The following is an 18,037-nucleotide window of genomic DNA, read 5'->3' on the forward strand; positions in this document are numbered from 1 at the left end:
ACAGCTCTCAGGAGCTCCCGACCCATCCCTGAATCAAAACACATCCGACATCCAGCACAGCCTGAGAAACCCCACGGATGGGGGGGAATAGGAAGAAATAATCAAACCCAGCTCCATTTACAGGTAGAACATAACTGAGAGTTAACACTCACAGAACCTACCCTTGTACAAGAACACCAATCCCCAGGGAAAACCCACCACGGAAACTGTTCACTGTACAAAGGGGTTTTGTTAAGGACTAAACAGGAATCAGTGCAAACCACTCACCCTGGGGGATCTTAGTTCTACTTCTTCTTTTTCACTTTCACTGCTGGAATAATTTTCTTCTGCTTCTTTTTTAACTTCTGTTGGGGGCATTTTTTGTTCCTCTTTTACACTTTCCTCCATTGGTTCCACGTGTTTCTGTGTGTCTTCTACCACTTTTGGTTCATTGTGGTGGATGGTCCTGAACTGAATGTTTGCAGAGCGACAGTACTCCTCAAAACCATACAGATACCTGCAGACAAATTAGGTTCCATTTATATTTCAAGGTTTATTTTCTATTTATTCAAGTGCATAAAACCTATTTTCCTGCTCACTAACTTCAGGAAAGAAAAAAAAAAATAATAACGGCAACTGAAGAAATCCAAATAAACAAAATTAAAAAGCCAGAGAAGATTTTGAAATGAAACAGTTTTGCACACAAGTCAAGTGGTGAGAAAGAATACACACAGGTGCTTCCCACATATTTAACTTCATCCCCATCCAGTTAAGAATTCCTGACAGTAAAGCCATGCATGAGCTTGTTCATATAACTGTCTGTGCACACTCTAATCCAGTTACAGCTGAGAGATTAATTAGCTTATTCCTCAATGAATAAATATGCAAGTTACAACACACTATCAAGTGTCCAAACAACATTATTGTTATTTCCACTGTAACAGCAACCCAGTACACAGTTACCAATTATTCTTTTTATGATAAACACTCTTCTTTGTAAAATACAGACCTTAAACATGTGCCCAGTTCAAATCCCACTGAAGATGTCTGAATATTTTCATCTTCATCAACATTAACATGAGTTGAGTCATTAGTCATCCCTATTTCCAAATTTCCTTAGGTTCAAGGCAAGAGAACCTCATTCTCTCCTTTTACTCAAAAAGCCCAATTGTTTCTTGTCAAACTTCCAGGAGGATAAATAATGAAAATAATTTTCATTTAGAAAATCAGCTTGAAAAATGTCATTCCTAGAAGGTTTCCATTTCAAAAGTTAAAGCACAACTGAAAACCAAAGGTCAGAAGAAAAAGATTTATGTATTTGTTCATTACAAGTAATGATTTTACTATTTACTGCCACATGCACACAGTTATGCCCTAAAGCCATTGTTCTACAAATTCTGCAAAGATTATATTTAAATACCCAATCTGAAACATGTCCTTTTTCAATCAGCATTCTTCAGGAAGTTAAAGAAACTGCTACAAAATTTTCCTCCAGAATGACGACAGTAACGTTCTTGGTAAATGCCACAACCTGCAAAGCTGAATTTGCCAGAGCTTATTCTATAAATTTCTTTGTTGTATTCTGAAATAGCACCTCACAAGCTGAAAGGGAATGTTTCTTGATAGAAAAAGAGCAGACTTCTCACGTACTGGAGCAAGAGGAACTCAGGCAGCCCTGAGCACTCCCTCCCTTCTTCCTCCATCATTTCAATCCTCAGCACTGTTCCTTAACTGAAGGATGGCAACTGCTGTTTCACTGAACTATCAAAAATTGCTTGAATGTTGTACATGCTACTAAAAATATGGAAAAATGTTTTCACCATTACACAATACGAGAACTTACTTTCTATAAGCAGTTTTTACATTGTAGGAAGCAGCCGAGTTCAAAATAGGAATGCCAAGGTCCATATAAATTTGCTTCCATACAGCACCACTCTCAATCTTTGGGGGGGAAAAAAGAAAGAGAAAAGGAAATTTTTAGGTTTTTTTAACCAAGAACATTAATTATGTCTAACACAGCCACAGGCCACAGCCTTTTAGAATCATAGAACAGTTTGGGCTGGAAGGGACCTTAAAGAACATCCACAATTCCAACCCCCCTGCCATGGGTAGGGACACCTTCCACTACACCAGGTTGCTCAGAGTTACATCCAACCTGGACTGGAACACTTCCAGGAATGGGGCAGCCACAGCTTCCCTGGGCAACCATTTATGAACATGAATGGACATATTTAGTTCAGGAAACATCCAACACTTACATTGTCACACCCACCCTGCTGATAAACCAGTCTAAAAAGTTTGAAGAGATTAAGGTCCTTGTAGCCCAGAACTGGTGGTTTATTGATAGGAGTACCTGGATAAAACAAACCAGAAACAAGAGGTTATCCTAAAGAACAGCAAATTGCCTCTTCCAATGCTTTAGCACAAATTTGATGACAAATATCTTTCTGCATTTTAATTTAATAGTTTAAGGTATGTCACAAGTCAGGAGTTTCCAATCACCAATTAAGGCTTCACCCTCTTGAGTGATCACTCAGCTCTGGGCGGTTTATTAGCCACCCAAATTTATTAATAATCCCTATCCAACTGGCTGCATCCCACTGCTCCTCTCCTGAGTGTGGAGGACACAGCCAGAGCTGCAGGAAGCTCCACAGAACACCTGAGGAATGCTGGAACAGAGCAATGTGTGAAGAGATTAACTCAAAACAGTGTGGGCTGAAAGGAATGAGGAAGAAGCAGAAATGTTGGATCAGGAAGAATGATACAGGCAAATTGTCAGAATGGGAAAAAGCACAAAGCCCTGAGTGGATGTGAATATTTGGGACAGTTCCAGGCAAAAGAACTCAAATCAGATGAGTGGCAATGACATCAAGAACAATAATTATTTATAAAAGCAGAAACCAAAAGTGACTTGGGGCAAGTGGCTGCATCCGTAGACAATAATCCTCCCAGCAAGGAAGAATATCAAACCTCTCCCCTGCTGCTTCTTATCTTCCTTCACCTTCATGCAATTATATTTGGAATCATTAAAATAATCTTACAGGACTTTGGGAATACTGTCATGATTACACGAATCAAAACACTCAGACTGAGAGACTAGAATGTAGAACAAATGTGGTGGGACCAGAAATCTTGCTGTAAGGACAGAGGGGAAAAAAAAAAACAAAACAAAACAGAAAGGGGCAAAGGCCCAGTCCTGAAAAAGTCCTTCCTGCACATTGCTCAATCTACATACGACTTAGAGAGTATTTCCTGGACTGAGTCTCCAAAAATGCTTTCTTCTTTTGCCTTCACAAGGGCCTGACATGGTCCCTACTTGGTTTGTATTCTAAGAGTTTAGGAAAGAGACTGAGGAAGGAGGAAAGCAGAAAAAGGGAAAGAATCAGGCTACCTGAAAAGAAAATTGGGGATCAGCCCAGCAGCAGAGGGAGGTTTTTTCCCAGCCCAATTTAGATTTTTATTCCCCTAAGGCAGGTTATTCTCCAGAAACACTGCTTATACACAGGAGGCCTCAAAAGTGTATTGGATGAGCTCCAGAACTCTTTGATATAACACGAAATCAATTACTAAACCTGTGATAAGAACTGGAAATACTGAACAGACTTGGAACTGTTCTTTTATAATTCTGTGGTCTAGAACACACCTCATTAGAAGGGGATGCAGATCCTCTTTTGCAAAGGCAACTTGATTTCCCCAATTATTTTAAAACAACAAAAAAAAGGCAGGGGGGAAAACTGACACTTCATGTTTTACTCTCAGCTCTGGTTATTTCAAATTCAAATAGCTCAACGTTTGCTGTAGTATCCTAATATGGAAATATCACATTCAGGTCACTTTTGCCAAGGAAAAATGAAGGAAAAATAGTAAAATGGCAGTAAATGCATCTGTAATTTACCTCCACCAAGGCTACTGCAGGATAAACACACAGTATTTGAACTGAAATGGTGACTTCATGAGTAAATTTAATAAAATGAAAACAGTCTAAACCACAAAACTTTTCAGGCTTGAATATACTTTAGAAAAAAAGGGGGGAGGCATGAGAGGAGCTAAGGAACAGAAAAACCTTCCATTTTAGTGTCAGTCTCATCACAACTGCAAATGCAAATGTCTTATGCAACAGCAGCTCCCCCAAGTCAGCAGGTACATCCTGCTCTCTATCCAGAGCACAGGCACTGCTGAGATCCGTCTTATGCCAAGACCTCAGCTATTCTAATTTATTAAATCTCCCTTAATTCTGCAAAGACAGACATTTAAAATCACACTGTTTTCTCGTTCTAGCTACGGAACAAAGCAGAGCCGTTCCAGTTGCCTGTTCAGGTATCACTGCAACATCTCTGCATGATCAGGGCAGCTCTGCAAGGAGACCTGACCATGGCACATCTCCCACTCTCTCCTGGTTGGATTTCACCAGCCATGAAGGGGCTCCTCAGGTTCCAGCCTGAGATTACCAGCAGCAGAACTCCCAGCCAGGCTGTCACGACAAGGAAGCAACCAAGAGCTTATTTAACAGGGAGTGTTGACATAAAAAAGGCTTTGTGAAAGCAAAACAACATCAAAACACCTCAGGGAGGATTTGAGTTTCCTCTGAGTGCTGTGCCATTAAAAAAGTGGACTAGAGATAAGAAAAGAGAGAAAATTCAGTGTTACCTCTGTCTTCCATAAACTTGTAAAGCTGTTGGAGGAAGTTGTCCCTCTCTTCAGGATCGAGCTCTTCCTCAGGCTGTGAAAACAAACGCAGTCAGAAATGAAGACAGCAAACATGCAAAGTAACCATTTATTTGTGCAAAAGCCTAAGAGCAAGAACTAAACCCAAACCACTTTCCATCTGGCTCTGCACCCATGGAATGGTGAAATATGCAGAAAACAAAATTTACTGAGCAGACTGAAGCGGTACCTCAGGAGGAGAAAAAGGAAATGCAGGTCAGGGAAGGCATCGGTCCATGACAGAAGGAATGTGTGAGCCTCACAATGAAAACACCAATACACTTCACATACTTCTCTCACACAGAAGAGGTCTGTTATTTACAAGACTGAAACAATTCACAGGAACTCAAGGGGTTTTTGGGTTGGGTTCTTTGCTTGTTTGGGGCTTTTTTGCTTAACTCATCTTTCTAGCCCAGTTTTAGCTCAGGTTGCAGAACAATCCTTTCTCCAGTCACTCCTGGCTTTGATGCTCCAGACAGTATTTGGTTTGTAATTAAGCTCCAATGCTTGATTTCAGCTTATATTTGGAAAGACTTTTAGAGTCACTTCTATAATTTATTATTATAAAATCCTTAGTCTTATCTTTAAAACTTAAAGCCTCAAAGAGATAAACACTTACAAGCTGGATGGGAACCCATAAATGAAATAAAGCTTTTCTTTTATTCAAGTGAAAATCATTAAAATAAAGTCGATTTATTGGTGGGTGGGAGGGGCAGGGAGGGGAAATAACATCTACGTATCTTCACGTAATTTTGAGCTTCTAGTAGAGACCAGAAAAAAAAAAAAAAAGTAATAAACCCTTTTCCCTGCAATGCTTTCTGGATGGCACTTTCTTCCTGCCAGCCTGGCAGTTTGCACAAGCAGGACTGCAGCTGCCTTGGAGGAAAGACGTACAGTACGTGTCAAAAAATCTTATCATTCCATTATTAAAAATAACAGGCAAGTGACAAGCAGTTCCAGAAGGAAACCAGAAGAGCAATTTACATTTCAGTTGTCTCTGCATTCTCTAAACTTTAAGCTTCAAGGCAGGAAAGCAGGCAGGGAAATGGGAATGTATGTGCTGCTGGCTTGCTAAGCAGAAAGCAATCTGCCCAGCATCAGAATGAATCCAGCCCTGCCTGTTTCACTGAATCCCTTCTAAGCCCAACAGGGCTCACCTACAATCAGGCAGAGGCAGTATCTGTGTCTTACTTTCCTATTTTTATTTGGGAAATAACTGGAGGAAATTCAATGTGTAATCACAACCTTGTACAGCATCAGTTACCACTTGCCTATGGCACATTACAGGGATTATATAAGGAAAAGCAGTTATCTATAGAATTAGTATGTTCTTCCAGGTTATCAAGTGAAGTATTGCTATAGAAACCACAGCTCTTTTCTCTCCATCTAAACTGCAAACCCACTCCAAGATCGAGAAATTTCTATCATCTCCTGTGATGTTTACTGGTTAAAGGCAATATGGCTCAAACTGTGAAAACTAAATACATGCAAATAACAGTAAATCTTCAGAAATACTTCTGAACAGTTGAATTAAAGCCATTTCTTTCATGTGGGCACAGTTCCAAACCAGAACTCCAGGTCAGAGCAGCAGAAATGTAGGTTAGAAATAGCACCCTTGCAGTCAGAATTTAACCATTTCACTGAGATGAAGGATTTTCACCCAAAGAAAAGCAAAAGGGAAAGATCAAAAGCTTTCCCATAGGGTGGGGACATAAAACCTGGCTGTAATATTCATCCACCTGTGTAAGACCCACCAAATCCTGCACCTGTTTCTCTCTGTTGTTGGTGTGTGAGTCCCTTGGCTGAGGAAGCTTGAACTGTGCTGGTATCAACACCAGAACAGACACCAAATCCTCCTGAGAAGCCACTTGAATAAGACCTGAATAACTGTCACCACTATCAGCTATATTTTTGCTGCTGGCCAAAATGAGAAAGACCAACCCCTCATGGATATGCTTATTGCAATCCATTTGGATATCTGGATTTTTATAAGAGGTCGGTTTTTTATCAGGGTTATCTGTTTGCAATTGGGCATAATGAATACTCAGAAGTGTCTACTCTTCTGAGTTATTGAAATACATCAACCATCAGCAACCTCAAATCTGCACCCCAAGTCAAGGAAACACTTGAGAAATGTTGGTGCCACATCCTGTGATCACCATCAGTGAGGGACTGGAGAGCTAAAATTCCCAGCACAGATTTCCAGCAGGAACCAGGGTGACTCTGCTACCCTCCAAAACTCACTGCTCCTACCCAGACATTTATGCCCATTTTAGACTGGCCATAAGTAAGTTCACAGTGACAACTGTTCAAAATTAGTTTTTTAAGAGAGTTCTGTCTCTCCATGTCATTTTTTTCCCCATACAGATGTTGCAAAAAAGGGGAGACTGGAGCCAAAGGTAAGTCCAAGTGAGATGCAAAACAACATGAAAATTTTAAGTGGCAGGAGCTCAAAACTGAGACCTTTCTGCTGTTCATCCAATACCCACAACTAAATGCAACATGAGAAAATTTTTTTAGTTACACGATGAGAGGCTGAATTTCATTTAAATAAAAACAATTAAAAATATCCAAGATGCCTTTTTTCTAATTAGAAGATTGAAATTTTATGGCTTTGAGATGTTTCCCTCCTTTCTGATTAGCAGGTCACATCAGTTAGAGAATTCTGGAAGTAGGAAAACAATAAAATCAACCATGATCACACATTGTCTCTGTAAAAGGACAGACTCCTTTCCCAACTCCATTTCTTACTGCCTTCCAAGCAACACTAACAGTGTTCACGTATTTTCTAAAATTATTCTGAGAGTAACAACCAGCAAATAACACAACATAAACCACACAGAAACATGCAGAAAACTTGTAACTGGTTTTGCTTCATTTCGTTTCCAGCCACTTAATTCACCCTGAGCTTTGCCTCCGTCCTTGGCATGATTTTAACCAAGAATGTGGCTCTGTTACCCTGACTCATCATTTACTCTCCAGAAGGATGTTAAACCTTCTGTGGGTGCCAACCTTTAGAGCTGAGTGGGAGCACAAAGGATGAAAGAGTTTCTTCTACAGAAGGAAGAATGAATCTCTACCTACGAGCACGTTCACCATAAACTCAGTCAATACGAGGTGAGGCTACCAGGGACCGATCTTCCTTTTATGTTACAAATAGACTGACAAGCCCATAAACTCCTCTGTGGAATAAATGGAAGTTAAGAGGAAGAACAGTGCATACAGGATCTGGAGTTCAGAGCAGTATATGATCAAGACAATCTGCCAGAATTAATGTAATTTTGTTGTTTCAAAGTACTTCAATGCGTTTTCATGGCTGGCACATTTGCTTTCTGATGCCAAGTTTGAACACCAATTAAGGAAATGAAAAGAATTAAACTGATTGCAACAAGTTAACAGCTTTACACCATGTGGAGATGAGAGTGGTCTTAAAATGTTAATTTCTAACCAACAAGAAGTAGGAATTCAACCATCCTCAGCAATGACTCACTCAGAGCTGTGCCTCAGCCTTCAGCTCCCCTGCTCCTCTTCGAGGGACATTCTGAGAATGCCTGTGAGCAAAGGGCTGTGAGCAAGAAACATCTTTGAGGAACATTTGGGCATGGGATGATGCAGGCTGTGCTTCCCAGCAGCCAGAACTCCTACAAAGGCATGGCTGCGTGAGAAGGAGGATTCACTGATCAATGTTCAGCTATTTTTAAAGGCTATTCCGTGCATCACACGTCACAGCTGCTTTGGGGGTTTTATGTATGTAAATCATAGAATCACAGATTGGTTTGGCTTGGAAAGGACCTTAAAGACCATCTTGTACCATTCCCCTGCCACGGGCAGGGACACACCTTCCAGGGACACCAGGTTGCTCCAAGCCCTTGAACCCTTCCAGGGATGAGGCAGCCACAGCTTCTCCGGGCAACCTGTGCCAGGGCCTCACCACCCTCACAGCCAAGAATTTCTTCCTAATATCTAATAAACCACTTCTTTCCTGACACCATGCTTCATTAACTTGGAAATTACTGTTTTCCTGTATTTAACTTTTAAGAGTCAGCTTTTTAATGTTATTTTAAAATACAAACAGGTTGCAACAGACCTGGATGATCTGGGTATCATTTTATGTGATCTCCCACAGCCACTTAGAGAAAAGCCTACATGGGAAACAACAACTATTTTGAAGTAAAATGTAAGTATTTTAATAGTTGACTACCGATTATTTGTAGGAATCTTGAGCCTCCTAAAATACATTATGGATTTCTGATCCCTCCTTTATGAGCTCAGTGCTAATAAAATACATGGTAATGACTTATCATGAGAACTGAAATCCTTGCAGAAAAGGAATATTGGAAAATGCCTCTGGCACCTTCCCTTTTCAACAACGTAAAGCAACTGTGACTGATGTTTCTTGATGCTGTTGTGATGCAAGAACCCCAAAAACATGAGATGAATGCACCCTATTAAACATGCCACACACACATCCTCCAGGTGACCGTCAAAACTAAGCCTTAAAGGAAATCCCCCAAAGCAAATGCCTGGAGGTGCAATAACTCTTCCCTCAAAGAGCTGTGGGGGCCAGCTTGCTGGAGGATTTCTCTGAACAAATTCCTCACCTTGCCTTCTATCTTAAATGAATATATCTATTAAGAACTCATACTGAAAAGGTATTTCAAATAAGTGCATGTCAAAAATCTTCAGTCTGCTGGAATCAGGGTGGCCCACAGGGAGACCGAGAGCCAAAAGCAAATGTTGCCTACACGTTCCTCTGTAAAATGGGGAGTATTTGACTATTTGAACTTGAGAAACAAATAGGATGGTTGCAATGGATTCTACAGCTTCTCCTCCCAGCACATTTAACTGTCTGGAATCCTTTGCTTCACTGCTCTACATTTAGATTATTCTTTCTTCCTCCCCAATAAAAGAACTTAAATACAAACAAATACAGTAGTAGATATGATCTGTTTCTAATAAAAAATCAGGTAATGATCAAAAAACTTTCTATTTCTATGTGGAGATACTGGAGTTAAGATTTTTCTCTCTCCTTTTAGCTGCAGTGCATTCCTTGACTCTCAAATGTACCCTCCAAACACAGTTAATTCTCTTCTTCTGAGATGCTGAAAACTGGGTGAGAACCAAAAGCAATATCTGGATTTTTATCAGGATTCAAACTAATTGAGTGATTCTTTTAATCTTCATTTGATACAGACTTTTTTCCTACAGTACCCCTGGATTTTTTCACTTTTTAATGACACAAGTTATTAAAAACCCTTACATTTTAAAGAAAAATAATCCAAAGATTCACCATCTATTGCCAAAATTCCAGCAATTTGAACATGCTGAGCAACTCTGTGTAATGCAATCCCTGCTGAAGTCAATGACAAGCATTTTCCACACTGTCCTCCTTCCTAGTCAAGTCTGGACCACACAAGTCACTTCCCACTGATGAGGAGGAGGAGCATCTCACCAACACCATATTTGTTCCCACTCCTCAGCTTACAAAAGCCACCAAAGAACAGCCCTGGAGAGCCTGGAAACCCAGTTGTACCAATTCTACCACCTCTTTAAGATGTCATCAAAGGCAACACAATCAGAAAGACTCTGTCAAAACAAAGTTACAGATTTTTAACCCAGCTACTGGAAAAATGGTAGGATCTCTTCTCACCAGCTATGGCAGATCTCCCTGTCCCGTTACCATTATAAAAGATCCTACCTCAGAAAAATAAGATCCTGTCCATTCCAGAATTAGACTCTTCTGACTGACTTTATCCTGTGATTATATATGAAGTAGGCCTGTGTCCTTTTGATTATTTAATGAAGGCCTATCAAGCTGGGCAGCAGCTGGATAGGCCCTGACAGCAAAGCTGCTCTGCAGTTTAGAACATGGGAGTGGTGGGGGGGGGAAAGGTATTTTTAAAAATCTCACTCCAATATAAACAATTGCTGTTCTAAAACAAAAAAGTCCACTGAGAATATTCTGGGAGAGGATGGACAGAAGCTATTTTTGACCTTGATTAATACAGGAGGAACTCTATGAAATGTAAAATTTTAGCACTTGAGATCTGTATTCAAATACAGGCAAGGAAAAAAAGATCCTTCACTTGTCAATTCTCTCTGCATTTCTGCCTTTCTAAGGGAAAAGAAAAAAGGAATGATGATAAATTCCCTAAATGCTGTCTAATTGCAATATCTACCATGGCCCACTATTAAAATATGTATTCTCACAGCTGAATCAAGAATTTGATTTAATGGGCTGTCATGACAGTTCTGCTCTGACATAATCTAAAGAGATTCATATGTATCCTCTGCTACACAGCTTCTGTAAGATGAAGATGCTCACCTTATTTTTACAAGCCTAGTTGTCACCTGGAAATAATGGATTCCACAGCTTCTCTATCAGCACATCCACCTGTCTCAAATCCTTTGCTCCTCCACTTTACATTAACATCATTCTTTAAAAAATAACTGCAATTTCTTTTACAGGAATGTCTTTTTTTATTTTTTTTTTTAAACCACCAACCCCTCCCCCTTCTTTGTTTGAAACACACAGCTTTTTATGCAATAGGCATGAAAAAATGATAATAAAAATGGATACTAGAAAACTGGTACAGGAATCCTTGATTTTTAGTGACTGATACTGTGAAATTTAAGGAGTGTTAATACAGGCAAACCAATAGACTGCAACAGTTCACACCCTGCAAAATGTGGCCTATTCAGTCTTTTTCACTGCAAACTGAAGAAAAAAACCCCAAGGATTTTACATTCTGCACACAATTATCTCAGATTTATCTAATCATAGCATTCTTCTCAGACAGACATTTACTCCATTTTCCCAAACACTGTTATCAAGGCACAAAATCCACACCTAAAAATAGATTCTTATTGTCTTTTTTTTTTTTTTTAACCTGGCTGCAAAGCTCCACCAGCCACTTCCCAGCTCAGAAACCCAAGTCAAACCCCCATCCTCAACCCCCCCCCCCCCCACGTTCACATTCCCAGATTCAAGCCCACAATCCTTACCTAGGAGCCGCATTCTTTCAAACGTAAAATGGTTTGACTTCCTCTCTATCTAATGCTCCCACTGCCCGCACATATTCCAGCCCGGCTTCCAGATATCTGCTCGCGCTCTCTCTCCCCGCGCGGCGCCCGCAGTTAACCGGCATTACTTACATTCTCTTCCGCGCAAAAAAAAATAATTGTTAGATAGTAATAACAACGCTAAAGCCCCGAGGCACGAGATGAAAGGCAGGGGAAGGGCCAGCCCATCTCCGAGCCCCCGGCCAGCCCCGGTCCCGCGGCCGCTCCCCGCGCCTGCGCCGCCACCCGAGCGCGTTGCCCTGGGAACGCCGAGGCCGCCGCCAAGCGCCATCGGCCATTCCGTGTGGGAAGGGAAGGGAAGGGAAAGGGAAAGGGAAAGGAAGGGGAAACCTGACCTCCCTCGCAACGCAAACCGCAACTCGGGTTTTGCTGCGTTTCCCTGTGTACCGTGAAAATCGGTGGGAAAATAAATAAGCGAATCTCAACACTCACCCCCCCACACACACCCCCCACACCCCCAGCGCTGCTGAATCCAACACCCGGGGTACAGCCAGGGAGCAGGGAGAGAAGGGAATTCTCGAAATACAGTTTAGAGACTGGGTAACTTTATGGAAAAGGAGCCACTTAAAATATTCCAATGCAGAAAAACATTTTGCTGTTGATAGCAGAATCACAGAATCACGCTCCATGATTTGGGGTGGAAAGGACTTTAAAGATATTCCAGTTCCACCCCCCTGCCATGGGCAGGGTCAACTTCCACTAGACCAGATTGCTCCATGCCCTGTCCAACCTGGCCTTGAACACTTCCAGGGATGGGGCAGCCACAGCTCCTCTGGGCAACCTGTGCCAGGGCCTCAGCACCCTCACAGGGAAGAATTTCTTACCAGTATCTAACATAAGTCTCACCTCTGTCACTTTGAAGCCATTCCCGTTGTCCTGTCACTCAAGGTCCTTGTCCAAGGTCCCTCTCCAGCTCTCTTGGAGCCCTTTAGGCACTGGAAGGTGCTCTAGGGTCTACCTGGAGCTTTCTCCTCTCCAGGCTGCACAGCCCCCAGCTTTCCCAGTCTGTCTCCAGAGCAGAGGGGCTCCAGCCCTCACAGTAAATTCGTGGCCTTATCTGGACTGACTTCCAACGGATCCACATCTTTGCTGTGCTGAGGACCCCAGAGTAGGACACAGAGCTCTGGGTTTGGGTATCACCAGAGCAGCGTAAAGGGGAGAACATCCTCCCTCAATCTGCTGCCCTCTCCCCCTGTGATGCAGCCCAGCACATGGTTGGCTGTCTGGGCTGCCAGCACACATTGCCAGGTCCAGCTTTTCACCCATGAGAACCCCCCTGCCCTTCTCCACACAGAGCTGCTCTCAGTGACTTCTCCCAGTCTGTTCTCAGGTCCAGGACTGACCTACATGAGTACAGAGATCGCCCCAACATGTTAAGACACACAGTCCTTTCACACCATAGCCCGGGATTCTCTGATTCCCAAGCAAACACTTCCACAGTTCAGTCCTGCATTGCTCTGAAACAACTCAGGCACCAAAGAGCTTCAGCAGGCCCTGTGCATCAGCTCATACTTTCAGTCAACCTACTGCTTTTGCTTCAATAGTTTGCCTTTTTTTTAAAAAATCAACCTACTCTTTTCAGAAACAAGTTACTTTTTATATAGCCTACATATAAAGAAATATACAAAGAAAAGAAAGAAAAATAAAAAATTACTTGTATTTAAGGTTGTATTACTACCACTTGGCTCAGCATAATTTTTTTGGGTTTGCCTTTCCTTTTGATCCAGAATCTTTCACTCTTCTCTGCCTTGAATTCTTAATTTCTGAGATTTGTCTCCGATTTCTGCACTGGATAACTGGAGAAACCTGCCACTGCTCACAAATCCCAATAAATGCAACTGTAACAGGGAAAATGAACAGGACTGAAAAGACATTGAAGTCTGACAGTAAAGTGTTGGAAAGTGCAGGGTTTTCAGACAGGCATGTTACTAAATTATCTCCAAAGAATGACTGAAATTGCCCAGACTCACCGGTACTTCTTCAGTTTTCTCTTCTCTTTTTTCTTCCTCTTCATCAGTTTCTGCAGCAGCTCCATCTTCCTCATCACTGCTGGAGGACTCTAGGATTTCACTGATGTCCATTTTCCAGTTCCTAGGAACACCCTTGGTGCTGAGAAACGTAGTTGCCTCCTGTAGCCCTACAGAAGAAAGGGCCCTGGCTTTACCTCATCCACAGCATGCAGTCACAAAGCATTTTTAATTTCCTTTTCATCACATTCTTGTAAATCACAACCCTAACTTAAATGGCACCATGACTTACTTTGCTCTTTTCAGAATATCATCATGTCTTAGATTGCTAAAAAAATGAAGAGCATTTCCCAAAGAGATGTGACATCAGCGTTTGGAGCAGAGGAAAAACACACCAGTGAGGAAGGGAGTGATGGGACAGGCTGGAGTCACACTTGTACAATGGAAATACCTCGAATTCTTTTGCTTGAAGAGGTGCTCCAAGGGGGAAACAACAGAGCAAAACAAACCCAGATAACCCTAAAATTTGCCCCTCAGTCACAGAAAGAGACTTTAACAAAGGAATCAGAAGAATACCCAGAAGAGGGACATACTGCATACTTCTCCAGTGCTGCTGGAGAAGAAAAGGCAACAGTTTTTAACAGCTGCTGATAGAAAAACCTCCAGACACTGGTCTCAACTCTCTTTTTCTTTTTTATTTTTGAAACCATTAGTACCTTTGGTTCCAAAATATTCCCTCGTGGCAAGAAATGTCACAACCCAATTATGTTCTGCACAGGAAAAAAAGTCCCTTTCTTCAATTTATCTCAAACCTGGCATCTGATCTTTTCTTTGGCTGTTCTAAAGCTCTTGTACTGTGAAACAGCTATTAAGGAGAAAGTAGAAATCATTATGAGTTACACTAATCAATCAAGACCACCTCAAGCTCTCATTTGTAGCATGTTAAAGCTTTACTTGTTAAGGAGCTGTTCCACACCTTTACTCAAAACAGAGGAACTGCTGCTGTGGAGGGGTTTTTTTTTGTTGCTGGGTGGGGTTTCTTATTACAATTTTTAATAAATACACTTTAAATATTTCTCTTTAACAAATTTCATATCCAAAGTTTCTCTAATTTATCCCATTTAAAATTATTCACAAAATATCCAAAAGCAACTATCAGAAATCAAGAGGTCATCACTTATCTATAAATATTAAAAGTACTATTGTATGAAATTATTTCTTTTCATTTACCTTTCTTAGGAGAGGACTCAGATTTTGGTAAGTTTTGAAGATCTAATTCTTTGATGTCTTTTCTTGCTATTGAGTAACTGTAAAAGAATAAGGTTTTGTTATTATTTTTAAAGCACAGAAAAGCAAGCATTTGACTTAGAAAACCAGCAATTTCTAAAATTTTCAAGATTTAGCATCCACCTGCAGGGTCCTTTCTAACAACTAAATGCATAATGCACTTGTTACTGTAGTGTAATACAAGAGCAAGTTATCCAGAATAAGTTTCCAATCTTTCTTTGAGATTCAGACATTAAAGTATCCTTAAATAATTAAGAAAAGTTTGTAAAGCTTCTTTATTTTCAATGCTTAAACTGCACAAACTTGCAAAGGTAAAACAGAAAGGCAAAAATCATTTTCTAAACTGAAAATATTCACATGAATCAACAGCTACTTTCCAAAGAGGAATCCAGCTAAGAGGGAAAGAACAAGTCCTCTATTTTCAAAATGCATTTCTAGGAACACAGAACAACAGTGAAGCCAATTCCCAGATCTGCACTGACAGTTGATTTTGATTTTTAAATTACACAGCACAACATATGGAAGTTGCTCTGCTCTAAGGTTAAACTGAATATATTTTTTTTTCTTCTTTCATTATTTCACAAAATCTGGAGTAAAACCTCAGGAATTAGAAGCTGCCATTTTCTAAAGTTAAAGCCATAATACCATGGGGAAAAAAAGTCAGAGCAAGAGTAGATGTTTTACCACTAGCATTCCACCTTCAGTGGATAAAGAGCCAGGCTTACCTAGAAGGCTGATGGGAAGTGTCTACATTAAGAGGCCAAAATGAATTAAGTCTTCAGGCACTGGGAATACATTTCAGTAATCAAGTACTCACAACCTACTCAAAATCATGGCTCTTAAAAAATCACAAATTTTTCACTTTGAAAGGAGAGAAAGAGGGTGGCAGCTGGCCTTTGGCAGGGAAGTTTTTAGTTACAATATGTTGAGACACATGCAATGCAAGCAACAATGAAAAGAAATAAAGGGAAACAGCTTTAAAAAAACCAGTCTTCATACTCTTATAAATATATTATTCCTTAACTAAGACACACATCTCTGTCTCTCCCTCTCCTGTTGGAGCAGAGGATGGACCAATGGGATCTTCCTTTCTCTTTGCCACAATCTCGTTCAAATTCTGTAAATATTTTAATTAATAAGTCTCTTTAAATTCTCTTCTTTATTGGAAAAAAGTAGATTAAGCCCTTAAAAGCTTTGCTGTTTTAACAGCAATGGACATCATGGCACTGGAGGTAATGAGTCCATCAGATATCCAAACTACTACAACAGACACCCATAAAGACAGTAATTAAGACATTAATGAAAATAATTTAAACCAAAACTCACACTTCAAAGGACAGAAATGATCTAAAGAGTAAACACTCCTGGGTGTTTTAGGTTTTGTTTTTTTTTTTCTTAAGTTGTTGGTATTTTTAAATGAAGCACCAAAAACTTTACTGATTCAAGGAATACTCATCATTCCACACAATGCAAAGAAGGGTGAGGAAGCACAGAAGGAGATGGCTGGAAATGGACTGCGAAGCCAAATGTGTCCACCCAACATTACAGAACATTGTACCCTTTCCATTTGGAAGAAATAAATGTCTTCAGTAGCAATGTGTAATTAGTCTCCCATTTTCTCCCATATACCTCTAACAAAAGTGAGCAATCACTTACAATTTGGAATCTGCAAAGGATCGAACTAAACACTGGTCCTTTTTCACGGTGACATCGTCGTTGCAGCTCGGTGACACCACCTGAAGGTTCAAACAAAACACTTTTTTTATTGGGGAAAAAAAAAAAAAAAAAGCTGATCTTCCAAGGAAAGAAAGACAGCGGGAAAACTGCTGGTTTCCTGTTTATTATAATTTCCAGTTCTGGGAAAACAAACCTACTCCAATTTATAGTACCAAGGTCAACAGTAACAAATGTCAAGAAGTAATTTACCCCAAACTATTGACTTGATATGTACAAGCCAAAAAAGCTTAAAATTTCATTTGTAAACTCAAAACTTATCTACTGAGGTTCCATCATGGGATCCTGTTCATTCACTCTGCTCCTTAATTCTTGTTCACACAAAAACTGATTTAAGTATCTATTTAAAAAGTCACAAACCCACTTATTTTATACCAGTTTCTGATGTTTGGCATTTAAACTGAGACATAAGTTGGTTTTTTGGTTTACTTGGGTTTGGGGTTTTTTTGAGGTGTGGATAACTTAAGCTAGTGTGAAATCCAGCACATCCTTCCACAGCAGTATTATCTCTAAGTCTAAAAAAAGTGATAAAAATGTATTTGTATTACCAAAACCAGAACAAGTTTACATTTTGCCCTAGACCACACACAAACAGAAAATGTTACATGCAAATACATGGCCTCCAGTAACTTAATCTCCTAGTTAAGAACCATGTTAAATTAAAATCTGTCATTAATAAAGGGATATACAGCAGTCAGAACATGTACAAAACCACATTTTATATACAGCTGGATAAGCCAGTGTCAACTATTCACCCCACATTACACCCCAACGTTCTCTCTAGAAGGGAAGACAGCTGGAGTCACACAAGCAAACACAATCTTAAACTAAGTTAAAAGATTTTAACAACTGAGCTTGTTCCCTTAAGACTCAAAATAAAGGAGCACAGAGTTCAGTAAATAAAATCTGCAGGAATTAACGAACCAAACCTGTGTGTTTAATGCTCCAAAATACTTTTTTTTAAGCAAACATTCTAATGGGTAACAGAAGATGTGCATTGAGCCTGTCTGACAATACAAAAAAGTTTACTACTGAAAGCAACTTTTAACATGTATGTGTGTTTCTGTGCATATGAACAATCTGCAGTACAAGTCTACTTGGATTAATTTAATATGGATTTATTTCAGCAGTGGCAATGAACAGCTGTACTGACAGCGAAATAAAAATAACCACCAACATGTACTGCCAGAGTGACTGGCCACTGGTGCAAATGAAAGCATGAAAGAAGGGAGAATTCCACAAAACTGAAAGTCAAATGAAATATAACTGCTCTTAAATTGCCT

At 40.2% G+C, this 18,037-nt stretch overlaps 1 protein-coding gene across 2 annotated transcripts in view; it reads right to left on the reverse strand.

The window, feature by feature from the left end:
* The window catches only part of ARID4A (AT-rich interaction domain 4A), a 46,865-nt gene that overhangs the window by 11,772 nt on the left and 17,056 nt on the right, over positions 1–18,037 (reverse strand). For both annotated transcript variants that reach the window (XM_032690673.1, XM_032690672.1), the window contains exons 9-15: positions 16,677–16,756; positions 14,964–15,040; positions 13,737–13,903; positions 4,627–4,699; positions 2,238–2,332; positions 1,823–1,920; positions 268–496 (exon numbers count right to left, since the gene is read on the reverse strand). In XM_032690673.1, coding sequence (XP_032546564.1) covers positions 268–496; positions 1,823–1,920; positions 2,238–2,332; positions 4,627–4,699; positions 13,737–13,903; positions 14,964–15,040; positions 16,677–16,756 — 819 coding nt within the window. The remainder of the gene's footprint in view (positions 1–267; positions 497–1,822; positions 1,921–2,237; positions 2,333–4,626; positions 4,700–13,736; positions 13,904–14,963; positions 15,041–16,676; positions 16,757–18,037) is intronic.

Source organism: Chiroxiphia lanceolata, chromosome 6 (assembly GCF_009829145.1).
Source record: "Chiroxiphia lanceolata isolate bChiLan1 chromosome 6, bChiLan1.pri, whole genome shotgun sequence".
Classification (NCBI taxonomy): domain Eukaryota; kingdom Metazoa; phylum Chordata; class Aves; order Passeriformes; family Pipridae; genus Chiroxiphia; species Chiroxiphia lanceolata.